The sequence below is a fragment of the Ochlerotatus camptorhynchus genome, unplaced genomic scaffold (assembly GCF_037179485.1).
Source record: "Ochlerotatus camptorhynchus isolate MF236.1 unplaced genomic scaffold, CSIRO-AGI_Acam_v1.1 ptg000334l, whole genome shotgun sequence".
Taxonomy (NCBI): Eukaryota; Metazoa; Arthropoda; class Insecta; order Diptera; family Culicidae; genus Ochlerotatus; species Ochlerotatus camptorhynchus.
The window spans coordinates 1,378,435-1,397,038 of NW_027040822.1; the positions used below are offsets into that span (position 1 = coordinate 1,378,435).

An 18,604-nucleotide genomic window follows, 5' to 3' on the forward strand; every position below is an offset into this window, starting at 1 on the left:
TCTAGGATACAGAAAATTATAACGGTAGGTTTTACCTTTCCGCCCCCACTTCCTTGTAGAAAATAAAAGATTAATATTTAATAAACTTCATCATGAGCATTTGAAAAACTATGATTAAACGTTCAAGATATATTTTCAACAGGATCTAGCTGATATGCAGGAAGATGATATAAAATAATAAACAACTTGCATAACGGAATAGTGTACCGCATAGCAAGGGAAGGGCTTCAGAGCGAGACTAGATAGAGTGTAAATTAAGTATCTTAAACACTGGTCCTAGTGAGGGTTTCGGTGATATCTAGGGTGGACACTACGGTTACGTCGACGAGGATCGTGGGCCGGGCGAACAAACAACCACATCAACAGAAGAAGCACCATCGCATGTAGCAGCCACAGCAGCCTTGGCTTCCGCAACCACATCTGGTTCTCGGATGACGATCATCTCTGGCATGCTTTGTACTTTCTGTTGTATTTCATCAAATTCCGATTGAGCGGGCTCAGCTGGGGGTTGAGTTACAACAGGTTTAATGGGAGTAGGCAGCTCGATAACCGTTGTTATGCATACTTCTTCTGTTTCGTGCTCTGTGGACTCTCCCGATTCTTCGGTAATTATAATTGAGGGAGTTGGCACTGGGATAGACACTTCCGAATCCATCAGTTCTAATTTTGGAAGTTGATCGATTTGTATCACAGGGATTTCCTGCTGGTTGCCATCTTCTACTTCTGAAAAGACTTGTTCTGTAGGTGAATCTGGCAAGTTATCGATGAAAATGGGTTCCGTTGAGTGCACATCGGATGTCATAGTTTCTATTTCCGATTCTGGAACGTCCACGATGACCCCAGCTACCTCAACCATCTGGATCTGCTCAGCTTGATCAGGTTGTGCAGTTGGCTGAACCTGCTCAACCGCCTCAGACTGTTCAGCTTGCTCTTCTTGCTCCTCCTTGATCAAATCAGCTTCGTTCTCTTCGTAGATTACATCACACACAATGGGGACGGAGGAAGACATGGGTTGGATCTGAATCTGAGGTGGTTGTTGTTGTTGCTGCTGCTGTTGTGGCGGATCTTCTACTAGTGACTGTTCATTCTGTTGATTTGGTTGCTGTTTGCCACGATTCTTCGCTCTCCTCGGTGCTTGTGGAGGCTGCTGTTGTTGTTGTTGTTGCTGGAACAGTCTCTGCTGCAGTTCCCTTTCGTGCAGCTGCATCTCTCGGAATTGTTCCGTCAGAAGCCGCAGATCACGGTCCTGAGATTCGATGACGCTCTTCAGTTCCTCGATCTGCTGCAAATCTTCCGGCCGAGGATCTCGACGTTCGTATCGCATTCGCATTTCCTCGAAACTGCACACGGGTGGGTGGAATAGATAATGACATTAGAATTCATGTAGATTATGTGGTTCTAGTAATTTGCAACGGCACATTTTGAATACGCAAAATGCATTCTAAGTTTATATACACTGGCATGAAATGATGACGGGTTAGTCACGATCGAGAGTGATCGCACGGTGACATGTGGATGCAAGTGCAAACAGAAAACCGAAATGTAGATGAGATACTCACAGATTCGTTAAACATCGACACTTTTTGTGCAGGGTTTGAATTTCCTGGGCGTTTTTGCTGTCCCGGGTTTCCAGGCTGCTGATATCGTATCGGTGATCTTCTTGAAGGTCCGTCAGTTGCCGCTGATGGCTGATCGTTAGCTCTCTTTTGTTTTTTTTTTTGTTTTTGTTGGGTGGTTCGAGAATGGGAAGTATACATGGATATATGGATATTGATGGTGAAACAGAAAAACGGAATGGTAATTTCGAAGAAAGAAAGGAATCGATAACAAATTTAGGACGATTAAAACATATAACTGTTTTACTATTCATACAATATATCAAACCGAAATAGGAAAAAAAAAAGAGTTAATTGTATTCCAAAAGGGATTCAAAATAGGTGAGTACTGTAAGGTGCAGTGGTATAAATACGGGTTTCGTTCGAATGTTGAGTAAATAGTGTTTATATTTTGTCGTTCAGGCAGGAAAAGTATAGTTTAGTTGTCATGTGATAATAGTTAACAGACTCGTGCTCATACGAGTTGGTTGAATCTTTAAAGTGTCGTTCCATAGTCTCAATTGATTTGAACGGCAGATTACATCTTATAAAATACACTCGATCCTGTTTTAACGCAATTTTTTATCGCCTCTATTTTTGATCATGTGATCTCAAATTGAAACCAAATTCAATGAACTTGATTCAAAAACCACAAATAAATAAAAAAATACGCTGGTTAATAAAAATATCAAACCAATCATGCATAAAGGCAAAATGAAATAAAAGAAAATCGCGTAAGTTAAGTGTATTCAAAACAATGATACTTGTCCTGGTTATGTGTTCATCCAACAGGATTACGTTTTGCTTAATAAATTACAATTACAAGTAAAAAACTGCAATAAGATTCTAATATTTAGGCTGTGTTCCATTTGGTGCACTTTCTCTTAAATCTAACAGAAGGAAAATTTTCAAATTAACCTTATTTCTGACAGACCAGGAATCAATTTTAACAATCAACAACAGAGGGATTTTCAAACATTATAATTGATTTTCGAAGCGTTAAATTTAACTGCAAATTCACCAAATGGAACACTGTCTTAATTTAGGCAACATTTTAAGTTAAAATTGGAAGAACAACATTTTTAGAAGTTGAGTAGATAAACCTTAAAAATCCTGAAAAATAATTCGACATCCGCGTGTTCACACTCATGGACCCCTGAATAAATCAATATGAAATGTAAAACAAGCAAGTAGAATAAAAACTGGTTTTTAGGAGCATGCTTATTGAAAACTGAAGAACTGTTCTAACACTGTCAAGCTTGAGCTTGACAAACATGGTATCTTCAGCATCAATGTTACTGAAAATGTAGCCTTTTGTAACCTTAAATACACCATTTATTAATTAAATTTTAATTAAAATAGTGACCATCTTAATCAAATATTGCAACAAGATAAATAATTTAATGTAAAGCAACTTGCCTTCTGTATATTTTTTTCTGCTGTTTCGAACCAAGTAACCCAAGTAACCCAAGTAACTAATAAGTTCGCTTATTACCCTTTCTGCGGTATGCGGTTGAATTATGAATTATATTAAATTCGGAAGCCTTTTACAGGGGCTTATTACGGATGTCACTTCACGGTGAAAACTTGTCACTTGTCGTCACGGTGAAGTGATTCCCATTTGATTTGAACGGCAATCATCTTATTATGAGTATCACTTCCTTATCACCGTGTAGTGACACCCGTAATAAGGCCCACAGTATCTTACTCGATATTCCGAAACTCGATACTTTCCCTAATTCGATCAAATTCAAAGGCTTTTCTCAGCAGTCAAGCATCACTGAGTACATGGCACTGAGGAAGTCTACAAGGTGTGGACGAAATACGGATATCCGTCAAAAGGTAAGCAATTATAACGGAATTAAAAGGAAATAACTAAACCCACTCAAAGCTCTTCATTAAGTTTTTTTTACGTAGGACTACGTCTGTGATTTCTATATGGCGGTACACTTTGTAAAAACCGAAAATGGAACCTGTAACAAAATACGTTAATAACTCAGCTGCCCCTGGACCAATTTAAATAATTTTATCACCAATGGATCAAAAATATTTCTACGCATCTAAAACCGTCATAGTTTTTCAAAATGTCACTATTGAAAATTGCACGAATGTGCAATTGTTGCTATGATAGTTAAAATTATCACCGATTGCCTGTGAAAAGCGATTTCCCTAACACAGATTTCAAAGTTAAATTCCATCTGGTCTCACCAAACAGTGTTTATTCAATCACCGCGTGGTGAGTGCGGTGTTCTCCAGTACACAACGAAAGGCTCCCACGCAACCAGCTAGCTGTCAAGGCTGCCCTCAACCGGATTCAGTTCAATCACCGTGTGTGGTGGTGTCCGGTCATCGGGATCAGCAGCAGCAGCGTTTTCGCCTCGTGGCGTTGAACATTGTTCACCAGTACACAGCGAATGGCTGCCTGCAAGCAGTGGGCTGCAGCCCACATGTGCATCCATAGAAGGAGGAAGAAGCCGCACCGCTATTGATCGGAATCAGTAGCTCTTCGTGAGTCACTGTGAGCCATCTATGCCAAGCGCCTCGCCCTCATTCCAAACAACATACAGCTCACCAGTCTCATATGTGTTTAACACTCTTATAGCTTAGCATTACTCAACCATCACGACAAAACGGTCCTTTTCAGGAACACCAGAAATTTGTAAAAGAGTGTTTTTGGACATTTGTCAAGGTCATCAATCGGATGTCAGTTCCCATATCGAGATAGAGCTGGAATTAGGGCGTAAGAGCTTATGTAAACAATTACTTCTTTCGATGATGTCTTGAAAGTCAAAGCTCGCCCACGCAAATCAACATCACCATCAGGTAGGGTAAGTCTTTTTTATTCTGTAAGTGTTGTTGAACGTTTTAATGTCTAGGCATCGAATTGAAAACATTTATTCATTTATAATATAATGAATTTTGTGAAGCACAAGTTAAGAAATGTGGTGTTCTTATTTCAGCCGCGTTTCTAGTATTATATCTATGAAAGTCACTTCCTCTTTCAATTCGATCACCCAAATATCGAGGCAGCGAACCGTTAACTACTTTAAAAATGAACACCATAGTCAATATACAATTCTTTGCTTCACCGACAACCATTGTAGGGCGTCTAGCATAAAAGTTGAGGAAGTGAATCTATTTTTTTTTTTCTTTTTTTTTTGGTTTTTTTTTTTTATCGATCTTGTTTTCCATGCTGAGCACCAATGCTACCGACGCCAGGGAGGCTGCTCCTACAGCTGGACCCTACCTATCGATCCATCAAATCATGAACCGGGGACCAACGGCTTTACTTCCCATCCGAAGGAAGGCGTGATCAGAGATGTTATGCCTCAGAACATCCCGGCGGCGCCGACTGGGATTGAACCCAGGCCTGCTGGAGTGAGAGGCAATCACGCTTACCACTACACCACCGGCGCCGCTGAGGAAGTGAATCTATTACATCTCAAAATCAAACGCATTATTTTATCCTGCAAGCGCTGTAATCTCGATATTTGTGTTGCATTGGCCAAAAATAAAATGGAAGGGCAAAAATCTAGATGAGGAGCGATGATTGATTTTTATAGCTATATTCTACTGCCAATAGTTAAATCGTTTTTCAGTCGACATAGAATTCCATACTTCTTGGCAATTTTCTTGATGACATTGTCAGTGTGAGAGTTGAACTTAAGTTTTTCATCAATAATCACGCCAAGATTTATAATCTCGCGAACGCAATCAATAGTCTCACCATCAATTACAACAGAGACGTTCTCATTTACTCGATTCCGCGAAATTACCTGTATTCAATTTTAACTGCTTGTATTCAATTTTAACTGCTTATACTTGAACCATCTACTTAGAGAATGCAAATCTTCATTCAAGTGTAAAACGGCATCATTTAAATCCTTAGCTGCAACAAATAACACAGTATCATCTGCAAAAAGATTAATGTCGCAATATCGTAAAACACGTTGCAAATCATTAATATACATAATAAATAAAAGGGGCCCTAATACACTCCTCTGGGGCACTCCAAGGTTATTCCCCACGGGACGAGAAACAGAATCATTAAAAACATTCAGAGACAGAGTTCTGTCAGACAAATAGCTTTCAAACCATTTATATGCAGTACTCGTAATTCCAAAGCGCTTGATTGATCTTAACAATAAGGGCCTAGAAATTGTTTCAAAAGCGCGTTTTAGATCCAAAAAAACAGCAACAATCGTAGCTTTACATTCCAACTTATTTTTCCATTTCGCTAATTCTAAATTAAACGCGGTTTCACAAGAATGACCCTCCCGATATCCCGATTGATCTGGTATCAATAAACTTTTACTATTTAAATACACCAACAGCTGGCCTTTAACAACAAGTTCTAAAATTTTCTCTAATGTGTGCAACATGCTGATGGGACGAAACTCTTCGGCTTTATTCGTCCCAGTAACTTTTTGAATAGGAACCACTAAGGATTCCTTCCAAATTTGTGGCACATGTCCAGTTTGCAATGATTCATTAATAAGGTCCAGCAAGATGTGGTCAATTACATGAAAGCAATCTTGAATAACTCTAGCATTAACATTATCTATCTCCAGCCGATTTTCCTAATGAAAAACAAATAACTCTAATTTCATCTAATGTAATCAACAATGTTTTTTTTTTAAATAAAGAATTCTTTTGATGTCATCAAAATTCTACAGCCTACTATTTCAGAGAGGGTCGGAGACGAGCCAGCCAACGGCTGAAAGTCTCCTCAATAAAGATATAAAAAAAAATATTTCAGAGATTTTTTGAAAAACTATTGAATAATTTGTTTTCTAATTCATCTTTTATATTTTCATTAATTACTATGTATAATTATATTTATTTGATGTAACTGCACAGATACAGAAGTGCAGAACTTTTGTTGAAGAATGGGTGCAAGTGCAAACAGAATATAGTGACATCATCAATAGCTCCGAAACTAAGTATTTCCGTGACTGGCAGTTTTCAACGTTTCTCATTATAATAACAAATCCAGTCAACTCTTTCTCACTCGGTCTCTTCTAAATTCGATATTTTGCCTGACTCGATGGTGTCTTCAATATCGAGAAATTACATTACATTAGGTAATGAAAATGTTCAAAAATGTGAAAATATAAGAGATTTAGGTGTTATTCTAGATTCTAAATTGACATTTGGTGACCATGACAACACAATAATACATAGAGCAGGCAATATGTTGGAAGGCTTTTCCTCTCCCGTCATTTGAAGCACGTTGCTTGTTGGTCAGCATTCAAATATTGAAAGAACGTCGGGATTACGCACAAATTTCTTTATTAAACAATATGATTTCGCATTGACTCAGCTGATGTATTGTCAAGATTAAAGTTGAAGGTGCATACTCCCGACAATTACACAATCGACACTTGTTTGCAGTAGATTTCCATCGGACTAATTACGGTTAATTTGGATCGTTAAATCAGATGATGACTGTTTATAATCATCATTGTGAAATGATTGACCTGAATATGCCCTCAACAGAATTAAAAATATATATATTTCAGAACCCTGCGAAGTCATAGAACATAAGTCCTAATAAGTCCTGATATGTAGTCTACGATTTGATTGATTGACGAATAATTAAATAAATTAATAAAGGGCGAATTAACTTGACTGCACCCAACAAACATTGGAAGCATAATAAGAGCTTATTCAGGCTAATAAATGGCTTGTTCAGCCTTTAATCAGCACAAATTGTTTGTTGGGCAGTTCAAAACTCATTCGCATCTCATAAACATAAACAACTCTTCTAAAAACGTGAAAAATCCACACCCTGCTGTTTCCGAGTTATTTGGAAAACAAAACAAATTGAATGAAAATAACTGTTTTTTTTCAATCTACAGTCAACTCTCCCTTATTGGATATTGAAGGGGGAACATCGACTTAGAAAGTTATCGAATTACAGAATATCAGAAAAAATCGCTATTTTTAAATTCCAGAACATAACCCAATAGTTTAATAGCCTGTTTGGCTATGATTCAATATCAAAATTAGAAATTGTAATGCTAATGGTGGTTTCGACTGGTTGATAAGAATTACTTTATGCTTAGTGTTTTAGTAGAAAAGATTTGTTTTTACGTTACAACGTTTCAATCGATTGGTTGTAGCCTTGTAAGGGTTGTAATGTCGGGACGGGAAACGATAAACATTACAACCCTTGAGAAAGGTCGCAATAAAACGGTTACTGTTAATAACTCGTGTGGATTAACATTTCTCGGTGCGTTTGTTATTACTGTTACATCACTGTATTGGATTTTTTTTAAGAAAATTGCCTCCCTTAGCTGTAGCAATTTAAAGAGAAAATTGATGAAGAGAATCGATCATCGCTTTTACGCCCTTATGCATGCTCGCTGTCGAATTAGTTTTCCATTTGATTCAACAGCAAATTCTGATTTCAATTTGATCTCCAACTTTGCTCGGGTAGTCACTATTAGCGGTCAGTCAGTTCTGCGTGTTAATCAAATGGAAGTGGCCCATAATTGTGGATGACCCATAATACTGGGGTGACTGTACCCAACTAAATAGATTTGTTGTCAAGATGACTATTTGTAGTCATAAAATAATCCTACCTACAATCATCGAAATGTTCAAGAAGACACGAGAAAATAGTTTTTATAAAGCTACGATGAATCTACCCAATGCGAGGTACCATGCGCCTCCATAATATTGAATATGTCAGTAGGGAAGCTTGGTCGATTGCATTATGCCACCACGCGGGATAAAATTTATACATTATCACATGACAACAAAAAATTAAACCTATTTGTTAGTGTCTAGCAGTGTTAATTGATGCATTGTGAGGATAACATCAGTGTAGAAATTAAAGCATTTATTCCGTGATAAAATGTCTGCGTTTGTCGTAAATTGTATAACAGTGAAAATGCTTCGGTTAAATGTACAAGAAGTCTATATCAATCGATCAATTCATAATCAATCTCGGTTGATCATTCGCAACTGGAGATACACGATTAGTCCCAGTGTCAGAACGAACGTAACCACAGCCAAAGATAGGGAATGCGATTGGCAGTAGATCACAAGAGCCGGGAAGATCGGATATGCTCCTTTGACAAATTCCACCAGCAGGTGGACTAGGTTCGCCAACGGTCCTAGCGGTGTGCCCTTTTCGCAGTCCGTGCTATAGTCACCGCATCTGGTGTTGTTGTTGTTTATGTCGCACATTGGTGAGGATGATGTTGATGATCCACCCGCATTGTTTTGTATGCTACATCATTTTATTTTTCATTTGCAAAACCGAAAAGGGCGTTGATTTGATTTGATTTTTTGTTCGTTTTCAACAAAAAGTTACAACAGAAAAAGTGTGTGTATGAGAGAGAGAGAGAGAGCATTCGTAGCAGGTGATAAAGAGTAAAAGATACATTTTACGTACAATTAGATATGACAGAAGACGTGAACGAGTAAATGGGGACGTGAAATGAAAAGAAAAAAGTAAAAAAGAAAAAGAAAACAATGCCATTATTTAAAAATGATAAGTGACTGCTCCGTACGCAGACAAAGTGGCGGTAGTAGTTAAGGCACATCGACAGAAAACAAGAACAAGAAAATGTGGTTAACCAGGGTTATGAGCGAAAGAATGGCCACCCCTCTAGAGTCAAGGTGGTTCATAAATTTTGCGTCACTTTAGATTAATGATGGCCTGCCATTTCTAGGTTAATGATAATTCCATTCCGTTGGATGTTCGGTATTGTAGGATGAACTGCCGTGAGAAACATTCTACCTAGAAAACGCTCAAATCAAATCAAGCACAACATTTTTGTCATTTTTTGTATGTTTTACGAGAAGACTAATGCGGAATGAAGGACAAGTGACCTTACTGGCATACAAAACAAATGTAGGGTGAAACGAGATAATGTCGACGGTTAACAGTTTTGGTTCAAAGAGTAGTGTTAGAAAAGCTTCTTTTGGTTCTACTTCTACCGAGAAAGATGTAACACAAGTGGATCACACGCAGATGCATCGAAACGGTAGACACTGAAACTGGTGGGATACGTACCTGATTTTATTTTCAGCGTCCTCCAGGCGGTTCCGGTGCCGGGATTCCATCAGTTGCAGTGCCTCTTCCTTCTCGCTTACCAGATTCTTCCATTGTTGTTCTAAAATAATGGCATACATTAAGTGAAAGACCAAATGTGCTATTTAGACCAAAACATCACTTACCCAAGTCCTTTTTGTGTGTAACCTTGAGCAATTCAGTGGAATCCGATAGCTCTCGTTGAAACTCTTCCTGGACCTGTTGTATTCTAAGACTGAAATGTTGCTCCATGTCATACTTTTCCTTTTCATACTGTTCTTTGAGATTTTCTATCATGATAAAACATATAAGCATACCAAAAATAAACCAGCATTAGAAAAGCATACCAATAATTTGATCCCTCTTGGAAACTTCTCGTTCCAAAATTGTCTCATGCTCTCGCTCCGCTCGTTCCACGAACATTCTAGACTGTACCATCTTGTAATCAGTGTCGGTTTGGGCTTGCTCCATTGTTTGCCTCTGCCTTGCAATGGTTGCTTTCAAAGATTCAATCTGGAGTTACATTTTATTTCAGAAAACTTTCAAAACGATTATTTTAAACCATATCCGTCACCTCTTCCTTCAACTGCCTCTCACGCATGTTGAACTTGTGCTTGAGTGCTTCAGTTTCCTCCAGAGCTTCCCGTTTGATCTTGTTTATCGCGGAAATCCGCTCTTCCATGTGCATCTGCTCGAGTTCCACCTTCAGTCGGTTCATCTCGTGCAGCAGCCGGTCCTCCCATTGCATGGCAATCTCACCGCGAGCGATCTCTATCCGATTGAGAGCCTCACGCTCTTTATCACACAGTTGACTGGGGTTGTTAAAAAGGAGGAAGAAGTCACTTATTTACACTAGAGGTGGAAACGGATCAACTTACTATTCACAGCGATTCTTGATCTGTTGAACTTTGACGATTTCGACTTCCAGCTTGTTATTTGCCATCTCCAGCTCGGTCTTGAGCTGGTCAATCTGACGAGTCATGATCGTTAGGGATTCCTTCTGGTCGTACGTTAATCCCCGCAACTGCGACACTTCGGCTTCAAACGATCGTAGGTGTTTGACCTGTGGGAAATAAATACGATCGTATGTAATACAATGTGTTTTGAATGGCATCTGATTAATCAAGTTTAAAAAAGGAACTATTATCAATATGTCAATGTAATACTGTGCGATAACCTTCTTTTTTTCCTAGGACAAAAACCCTAACCATGTTTGACTTATTGTGGTTCATTGAGTTAATCTCTAGAATCTCTATTATTGGCCCAACACGCAACGTTTTTTAGGTACCGCTCCCTTTATGCATTGGACTATTTTTCACAATTTTGGTTATAAACTGCCAACCAAGCATGTGGCATTATTCTTGTGTGAGGAAGGACTTGAAAAATGAAAAATAAAAACATTTAAAAATGCTATCTCGATGTTTTACAACCTCATTTCGGTAATCTTCCTACCATACTTAAGTGGTGTTTTCAGTGCGCGAAGCACCTCCGTGCTGCAAGCTCGCTGTTGTTATACATGCTTGTAGGACGGTACAACTTCATAGAGAGAGGGATACTTAAAAAATAAGACGCGTTAGAACAAAAGTATCCCAAGCAGCATTTCAAGTTTTATCGAAGTTTTAAAGTTTTCTACAAGTCTAGACAAGTATGGTCTACATAATCCTCACAATTTTAACTCAGGAGATCATAAGAAAGTGAAATTTGGTTAAATTGTTCTGTCCTAGAAAATCGTGTTGCACATTAAATTAGAGCAGTCGAAGATGTCCTTTAGTTGAAGACCATGAGGCTAAATGTAGTTTGTAGAGTATCGAATTATCGAGCCCAAGCCCCAGAATTCACCTTCTTAAATTTGTGTGAGAAAAGTGATCCAAGTAGAATTATTTTTTCTTGAGTTAAGGGGATTGTAGAATAAGGAGAGCTGAGTAGGCTCTGCCTGCGAACGGTTGGTTTTGTTTTCGCTGTCAAGGGTTTCGAGTTTTCGCGTTGTTTTTTCCTAGCACCAAATAAAAAATCAAATGTGAAATTTGTCGTGATTAAGTGGTCATTTAGTGAATATTGTAACAGCGAATTCGTTTATTATTGGGGTTGGAACCAGTTCCAACCCAGTGCAAAACCGAACTTTTTGTCAGTGCGAACATCAACCTGAGCTGGGTTTTAAAAACAAACAAGTAAGCTGACGTTTGTCAGAAAACAAGCAGACTCAATCTTGATACCCGATCCAGGATGGAACTGAATAATAAACGAATTCGCTATAAATAATTGTGAAAATTCTGAGGCAAAAGTGTCATTAAAATCTCTGTGTTGTTTTAGCGTCGCGTTATTAGGTTTGTGATTCGATCAATTTTTTTTTTTTTATGATTTCATGCTCCGCTGTAGCAAGAAGCGTTCTACCGTGTTTTTTCGCTTTTTGGCGCTGAGTTCTGCCTTCTGCAGACATGGGCTTCAACGAGGAGAGGGAAATTTTTACATATTAGGGATTATCCATTTAGTTCGTCACGCTCTAAGGGAGGAAGGAAATTTACAAATATGTGACAAGCAATGCATTTGGTATAGGAAAAACGTGACAAGGGGGGGAGGGGATTTATTTCCCCTAAATTTCACGTAACGTATTTATTGCATGCTCCTTTAGGTAAATGAAGAAATTTCTTTCTCTTTGATGAGATTTATGCCTGGAAGTCAGCTGCAGGACAATAAATATCCGCGAAAGACATGTTTGTAGATTCTACTCGGGATTTGTGATACGATTTCGGTTCTGGATGCTTCCTTAAATTTTAGTTGTCCAAATGTTTTTTTTTTCAAATAATTTAGCGTGTTTAAAAAAATGCAGTCAATAACTAATACGTCATACGCTTAAGTATTTAGCACGGGCAACGAGCGCAACCAATGGGTTTCTAGTGACGGAATTTGGTGAGATCTTTCTAATTATAAATCATTTACAAATGCCTATTTTTCTACGTAACTAAATATGCACCAGATTTAAAAAAAAACATCAAATTTCAAGATCTGGAAGTGTGTTTACAGTACCATTATCGATTTGATACTGGTAGTGTTATTGTATGTGAAAGTCTCCTAGGAATGGGGGTGACTTTCCAGAAATTCTGAAATGTGTTGCTAGATCGGCAATAGAGCTATCAATTCCTAACCGAACAAAAGCTACTTGCTAAATCTTCGTTATAAATAGAATTTTGCAATTTTTTAATTTTTTCATAATATCATTGCCAGACAGTAGGAGTTAGATTGACATAGGCCTACATACACACAACAACCGAAACTTCGCGGTCTGGTTTGATTCCAAATGCACCTGGAGATCCCACATTGAGTATCTGAGACGAAAATGCCAACTAAGGATCAATTTCCTTCGATCAATTACCGGAACGTGGTGGGGGGCTCATCCACAAGATCTTCTGACGTTATACCGGACAACGATTTTATCGGTTCTAGAATATGTTAGTTTTTGTTTCCAGCCGGCAGCTAAAACGCACATCATCAAGCTAGAACGGATCCAGTATCGTTGTCTTCGTATCGCGTTAGGATGCATGCACTCGACTCATACTATGAGTCTCGAAGTGCTGGCGGGCATGTTGCCACTATCCGTCCGTTTTCCAGAGTTATCTCTGAGGCTCCTCACCCGTTGCGAAGTAATGAACCCACTGGTGATCGAAAACTTTGAGAAGCTTTTGGAGCTAAATCCTCAAACATGTTTTATGACTTTGTACTACCTATATTTAACACAGGATGTCAGCCCTTCAAGAAATATTCCCAATCGTGTAGTCTTCTCCGATTTCGGCAATTCAGTGAATTTTGATTTATCTATGACGCAGGAAATCCACGGAATTCCAGAGCATCATCGTCCTATGATTGCTCCGTCATTATACGCTGCAAAGTTTGGCCACGTTGATTCTGCAAGAACGTTTTTCACAGATGGATCTCTAATAGAGGATTCCGCTGGTTTTGGTGTATTTAATGAATTTCATAGCGCTTATCGAAAACTTGAAGCTCCTTGTTCTGTGTATGTGGCTGAACTGGCAGCAATTCACTACACTTTGGAAACTATTGCTTTACTTCTTCCAGACCACTACTTTATTTTTACGGATAGTCTCAGTTCTGTCGAGGCTATCCGTTCCATTAGGCCGGTAAAGCACTTCTCGTATTTTCTCTTGAAAATACGAGAGCTGCTTAATGCTTTATCCGTGCGCTCTTTCATCATCACCTTCGCATGGGTCCCTTCGCATTGCTCAATTTTGGGCAATGAGAAGGCGGATTCACTTGCGAAGGTGGGCGCTATGGAAGGCGACATTTATGATCGACAAATCGCCTATAGTGAATTTTTCTCTATTTATCGTCAGCAGTCGCTCGATAGCTGGCAACATCATATACCAAAGTGATCATACATCTCCAAAAACTAAGGATATTTGTTCAAGATTTCAGTTTGATCAGGTATCATTCTTAAGACATTCAATGGTCCAGTAATTTAAATCGCAACTATCAGGTTGCCCAGAAATTTTTCTAAAGACATCCAGGTAATCAGAGTTCTTCAAGTAGTAGTAAAAGTTACGTTTACTTTCTGGTTTTTTATGTTTCAACATTTGGTTTGACGTTTCAATTGATTAGCCTTTGGCTCTTCATCTTTGTTCTAGTTAATTGGTTATTCTAATATGATGATTGCGTTTAGCGCTAATTTACAGGATACTCTTTATGGGATTGTTTTGGTTAGAGTTCTTCAAAAAGTCCTCAACATATTTATAAGTTTGATCAAGAATTATTTTGAAAGACTTCAACTGCCCAACAATTTAAAACACATCTCCCATATATTCTATCAAATACTAGATTTCTCAGAAATTATTCCAAAGTTAGATGAGCATAGATTTTTAATACTTCAGCTTGATCACGCACAATTCTGAAAATCATCAACTGTACAACAATTCACATGAAGGTCTTCAACTGCAAAACAATTCAAATCAGTTATTCTCTGAAATACCTAATTGCTCAGAAATAAATCCAAAGATCTCCAGGTAGCATAGCCTAGCATAGCATATGCAATTGCACAAATCGTGGGGGGGTTGTATAATGGTCAACCAATACATTTTGCAGAAAATATCGTGTGTTGCCATGAAAAAACACTTGGGATTAGTGGTTTTTTTTCACACTTCAAAGTTTGCAAAACAAGTATCGCATTATGCACCTGGCCACATTCTTACAATCGCAGAGGACAGGAAGGAAAATTAGTTCAACATCTACTTAAGAAGGTGCATGGAATTCATACTACCTTCATTAGGATGGGTCATCATGATCATTTTTTCAGAACAATGTTTTTTTGGTTCCATTTGGGGTCTCAAAGAACTGTGCAAAATTTGGGGACGATTGGTTGTAACTCGGTTTTCCGCATTGCGTTTTTCAAAGATCAATGTTTCGAATTAAATGCCAAAAATCTTTTTTTTTTCTGCCAACACTGCCGGTGTAGCAATGAAAGTCAGAATCCAAACTAAATTAACTTCGGAATCTTATCGATTTGGTTTGTTCAGATAAATTATTCACAAACAATGTTTCAATCTCATCTCGCCATCCTCACTCATATAAATGGAAGTTAAGCTTCAAATTGCAATAACTTCGGTGTTTCTGATCTTGTCAAGTTGGCATGTTCAGATGTATTCAAAAACATGTGCTATATTTAATAGGCGTAGTTAGATATAAGGGGCTTACTGTATGCTTTCCGGTTCTCACTTATATCAATGAAAGTAAAGATAAAGACTAAAATAACTTCGGAGTTTCCCATCTCTCGAGTTGTTCGAATGGGTTATTCAAAAACCTTTGCTCAATCTCATAAGAGCAGTTTGAAAGCGAGTACCCTCATTCCCTTCCCTACTCTTTTGGTGCAATATACAGTGTCAGATACATCCACACACATGTCATTGGATTGTAATGATTATATTTCATTTTAATATATTCTACGATTTCTCAGGGTATTCTTTTCGATGTTGTTCTATCCCCTGAAGCAACTATTGCTGTTGAACTAGGTTTCGGGTGGATCTCTTGGTAAGTCAGAAATTAGCTTCACCCCTCATTCAGGCATATCTTTGGCAGCCATCAAGGAAGCAACTCGCATTGAAATAATCCGTATCATTACTCCACTCATTTGCCCGTTTTTGCATGAAGGCGGTCGAAATTTCTAAATGGAATCAGCACTGTTAGAAATGACGTTTGACTTGAGAACCCAACTGAAACGGAGCCCACTTAAAGTTAGCCCAACAAGTGAAATCAGAATTTACCTGTGTCTGAGACGAAACTGCTGAAGACAGTTTTCGTTTTCTCCTGTTTTTTGGTTTTTGACGTACGACTACTTCTGTGTTTTCTTTATGCGGTGGCGAATGGCAGTTTAATATTTCAAACAAAAGCTTGATATAGAAATAATATAGCAGTTGGACTAATAGTTCAAACAATATCTCCTCACTAACAAATGAACAGACAAGTGGATATTAAATATTTACACTACAATAATTTTCGTTTGAAAAACTGCCACCACCCTCGCTCTCTAACTACGCTTATGGTATTGAGCAAATGTTTTTGAATAATTCATCTTAACATACCAAATCGATTAGATAAGAAATTTTGAAGTTATTTCAGTTTGGAATCTGAATCCTATTGGTACACCGGTAGTGTTGTTAGAAAAAGGGATTTTTTGTGTTTAATTCAAACCATAAATATTTGAAGTTATAACTTTTTTTAGATATGTACATTCTAGCATCGTACTTTCTTTGGCAAAGTTGTTAGGCACTTTCTGGACTATATTTGTACATACTTAGTTGCATGTGGTCTCCAGGGATAAAAATGCGTAAAAGTTGGTTTTCCCATACTAATTTCCATACAAATTTCAAACGCAATGCGGAAAGCCGAGTTACAACCAATCGTCTCCAAATTTTGCACAGTTGTTTGGGACTCCAAATGGATCCAAAAAAGGGTTGTTCTCGATTGGTGAGGTAAAGTTTGCGTTTTTCCATATAACGATGACCCACTAAAACCTTCATAGATGTCTCAGAAGGGAACATTTGTGTTAATAGGGAGTGGAATATATTTAGGAATCTCTATTCGGCAATATAAAGTAAATATTATGTGAAAATAGAAATACAATTAAATAAATACAAAAGGAAAGATCTCACCAAAATTATCTGCAAGAATCCTGTATTTCCATGTTTTCGAAGCTGAGATCTCCAGGTGATCATAGATCTCCAAAAAGTCCTCAAAATATTTATATCATTATCATATTATATCATTCTGAAGATCTTAAACTGCACAACAATTCAAATCATATCCCCAGATATCCTATAAAGATACCAGGTAGCTCAAAACATATTCAAGAGATCTCCAAGTCATTATAGAGGTCTGCAAAATATCCTCAATATATTGGCTCAAAATGGGTCAAATGCATCAATGGTTATTGCGTTTACCCTATGCTTCTTGTTTTTACTTACTCAAATCCAATACTACAGGAAACAAATTTCTCCGGATAATCAAGCCCTCGAATTACCGAACCCCCGGATAATCGAGTCTGACCTGTACCTTAATTTTACGGATGCAGTGAGCATGCTTAATACGCAACCTATTCCCTAGACTAACCTAGAAAACCGTAATATAACCATGAATATTGTATACACAGTTAACTCTCCATAACTAGATACTGAAGGATTCATCGAATTAGGAAGGATGCCGAATTACGGTGGTCGACGTAGCCTGGATTTCTATGGAGAAAATCTCGATAGGAGGGTTTCATCGAGTAAGGGAGAGTTGACTGTAGTAGATTACTTCTTCATCTTCTTCTTCGCATTTCAAGCTTATTGCTTATAGCATATAACCCTTATTACGTGCTCTCAGTTTAGTGTTCTAGATGCATTTCCACAGTTATTAATTGAGAGCATTCGATGCCTGTGTGATTTTTGCATTAGTATAATAGTGTGGCAAGTAAAATCATACTCTATGCCTAGGGAAATTGAGAAATTTACCAACTCGAAAAATTCCTAGACCGGACTGGGAATCGAACCCAGCGAACTCCAGCATGTTCATGCTTCGAGCTGTGCCTTTATCGACTGAGCTAAGGGAGGCCTCACAAGCTGTAGCAGATAAGGCAGTTTTAAAATAATTAAAATTAACAAATAAAAGATTCTATTAAAGTGCCTGAATTTAAAATTATAAAATCAAAGTTCGATCTCAATTATGACTTATATAACTCCAATAGTGACCAAGTATGTTTTCCTTATTAGGAAGACATTCAGCCTGGAGCTGGTTCACCTCCGAAATTTCCAATCTAAGAAAAGTTTCACCAGCTGGAGTGCGAACTAAACCCTTACTTCGATGAGCTCACAAGGGCCCTTATTACCGATGTCACTTCACCGTGAAGTGACACCTTATCACTCACGGTGAAATGATTCCCATTTGATTTACACGACAATCATTTCACCGTGAGTGACAACCGATCACTTCACTTCGTTTTCACCGTGAAGTGACACCCGTAATAAGGGCCAAGATGTCAGAAAGACAGATGACGCCGCCAAAAATGTACAGATCATAAATCAGAATTTATTATTCTAATGAGATTTTTCCTTCTATCGAACATGATCAGTTCTTTTCAATTTAACTATTCTCGATAATTATTAACACTTTGAATGGAGATGGAAAATATTTGTGAATAAGGCTTCAAAACTATGGTTTGAAATTAAAATTTTATAAATAATCATTCTTGAATTCTGGTGAATGTGGGCGGAATGTGGAATACCTGTACAAAGAATTAGAGAAGGATTAGTAATTTCCATTTAATTCTGCTACCTTATTTGCTTATCTTGTGTCTTGTTCTAATACGCGATGCAGTCTGCAACTTGTAGTCGAAATACGCGTATTTGTCAAGGATGATCAAATAAGGTAGTGGAATGAAATTGAAATTATCTCTTTCTTTTATTATTTTCGGTTTTATTGT

The 18,604-nt window shown here is 37.9% G+C and overlaps 2 protein-coding genes across 6 annotated transcripts in view; one reads left to right on the forward strand and one right to left on the reverse strand.

Moving 5' to 3' along the window:
- The window catches only part of LOC135708738 (golgin subfamily A member 6-like protein 22), a 422,081-nt gene that overhangs the window by 357,464 nt on the left and 46,013 nt on the right, over window positions 1-18,604 (reverse strand). For 2 of the 5 annotated variants that reach the window (XM_065230859.1, XM_065230856.1), the window contains exons 4-10: window positions 10,521-10,705; window positions 10,217-10,454; window positions 9,990-10,155; window positions 9,789-9,932; window positions 9,625-9,724; window positions 1,560-1,703; window positions 77-1,340 (exon numbers count right to left, since the gene is read on the reverse strand). In XM_065230859.1, coding sequence (XP_065086931.1) covers window positions 317-1,340; window positions 1,560-1,703; window positions 9,625-9,724; window positions 9,789-9,932; window positions 9,990-10,155; window positions 10,217-10,454; window positions 10,521-10,705 — 2,001 coding nt within the window. In that variant the 3' untranslated portion in view covers window positions 77-316. Of the gene's footprint in view, window positions 1-76; window positions 1,341-1,559; window positions 1,704-8,207; window positions 8,836-9,624; window positions 9,725-9,788; window positions 9,933-9,989; window positions 10,156-10,216; window positions 10,455-10,520; window positions 10,706-18,604 lie in introns of those variants that run through there. The other 3 variants (XR_010518309.1, XM_065230857.1, XM_065230858.1) reach the window with 3 other exon arrangements.
- The window catches only part of Pitslre (pitslre), a 169,519-nt gene that overhangs the window by 74,279 nt on the left and 76,636 nt on the right, over window positions 1-18,604 (forward strand). The gene's annotated exons all lie outside the window — the stretch shown is intronic.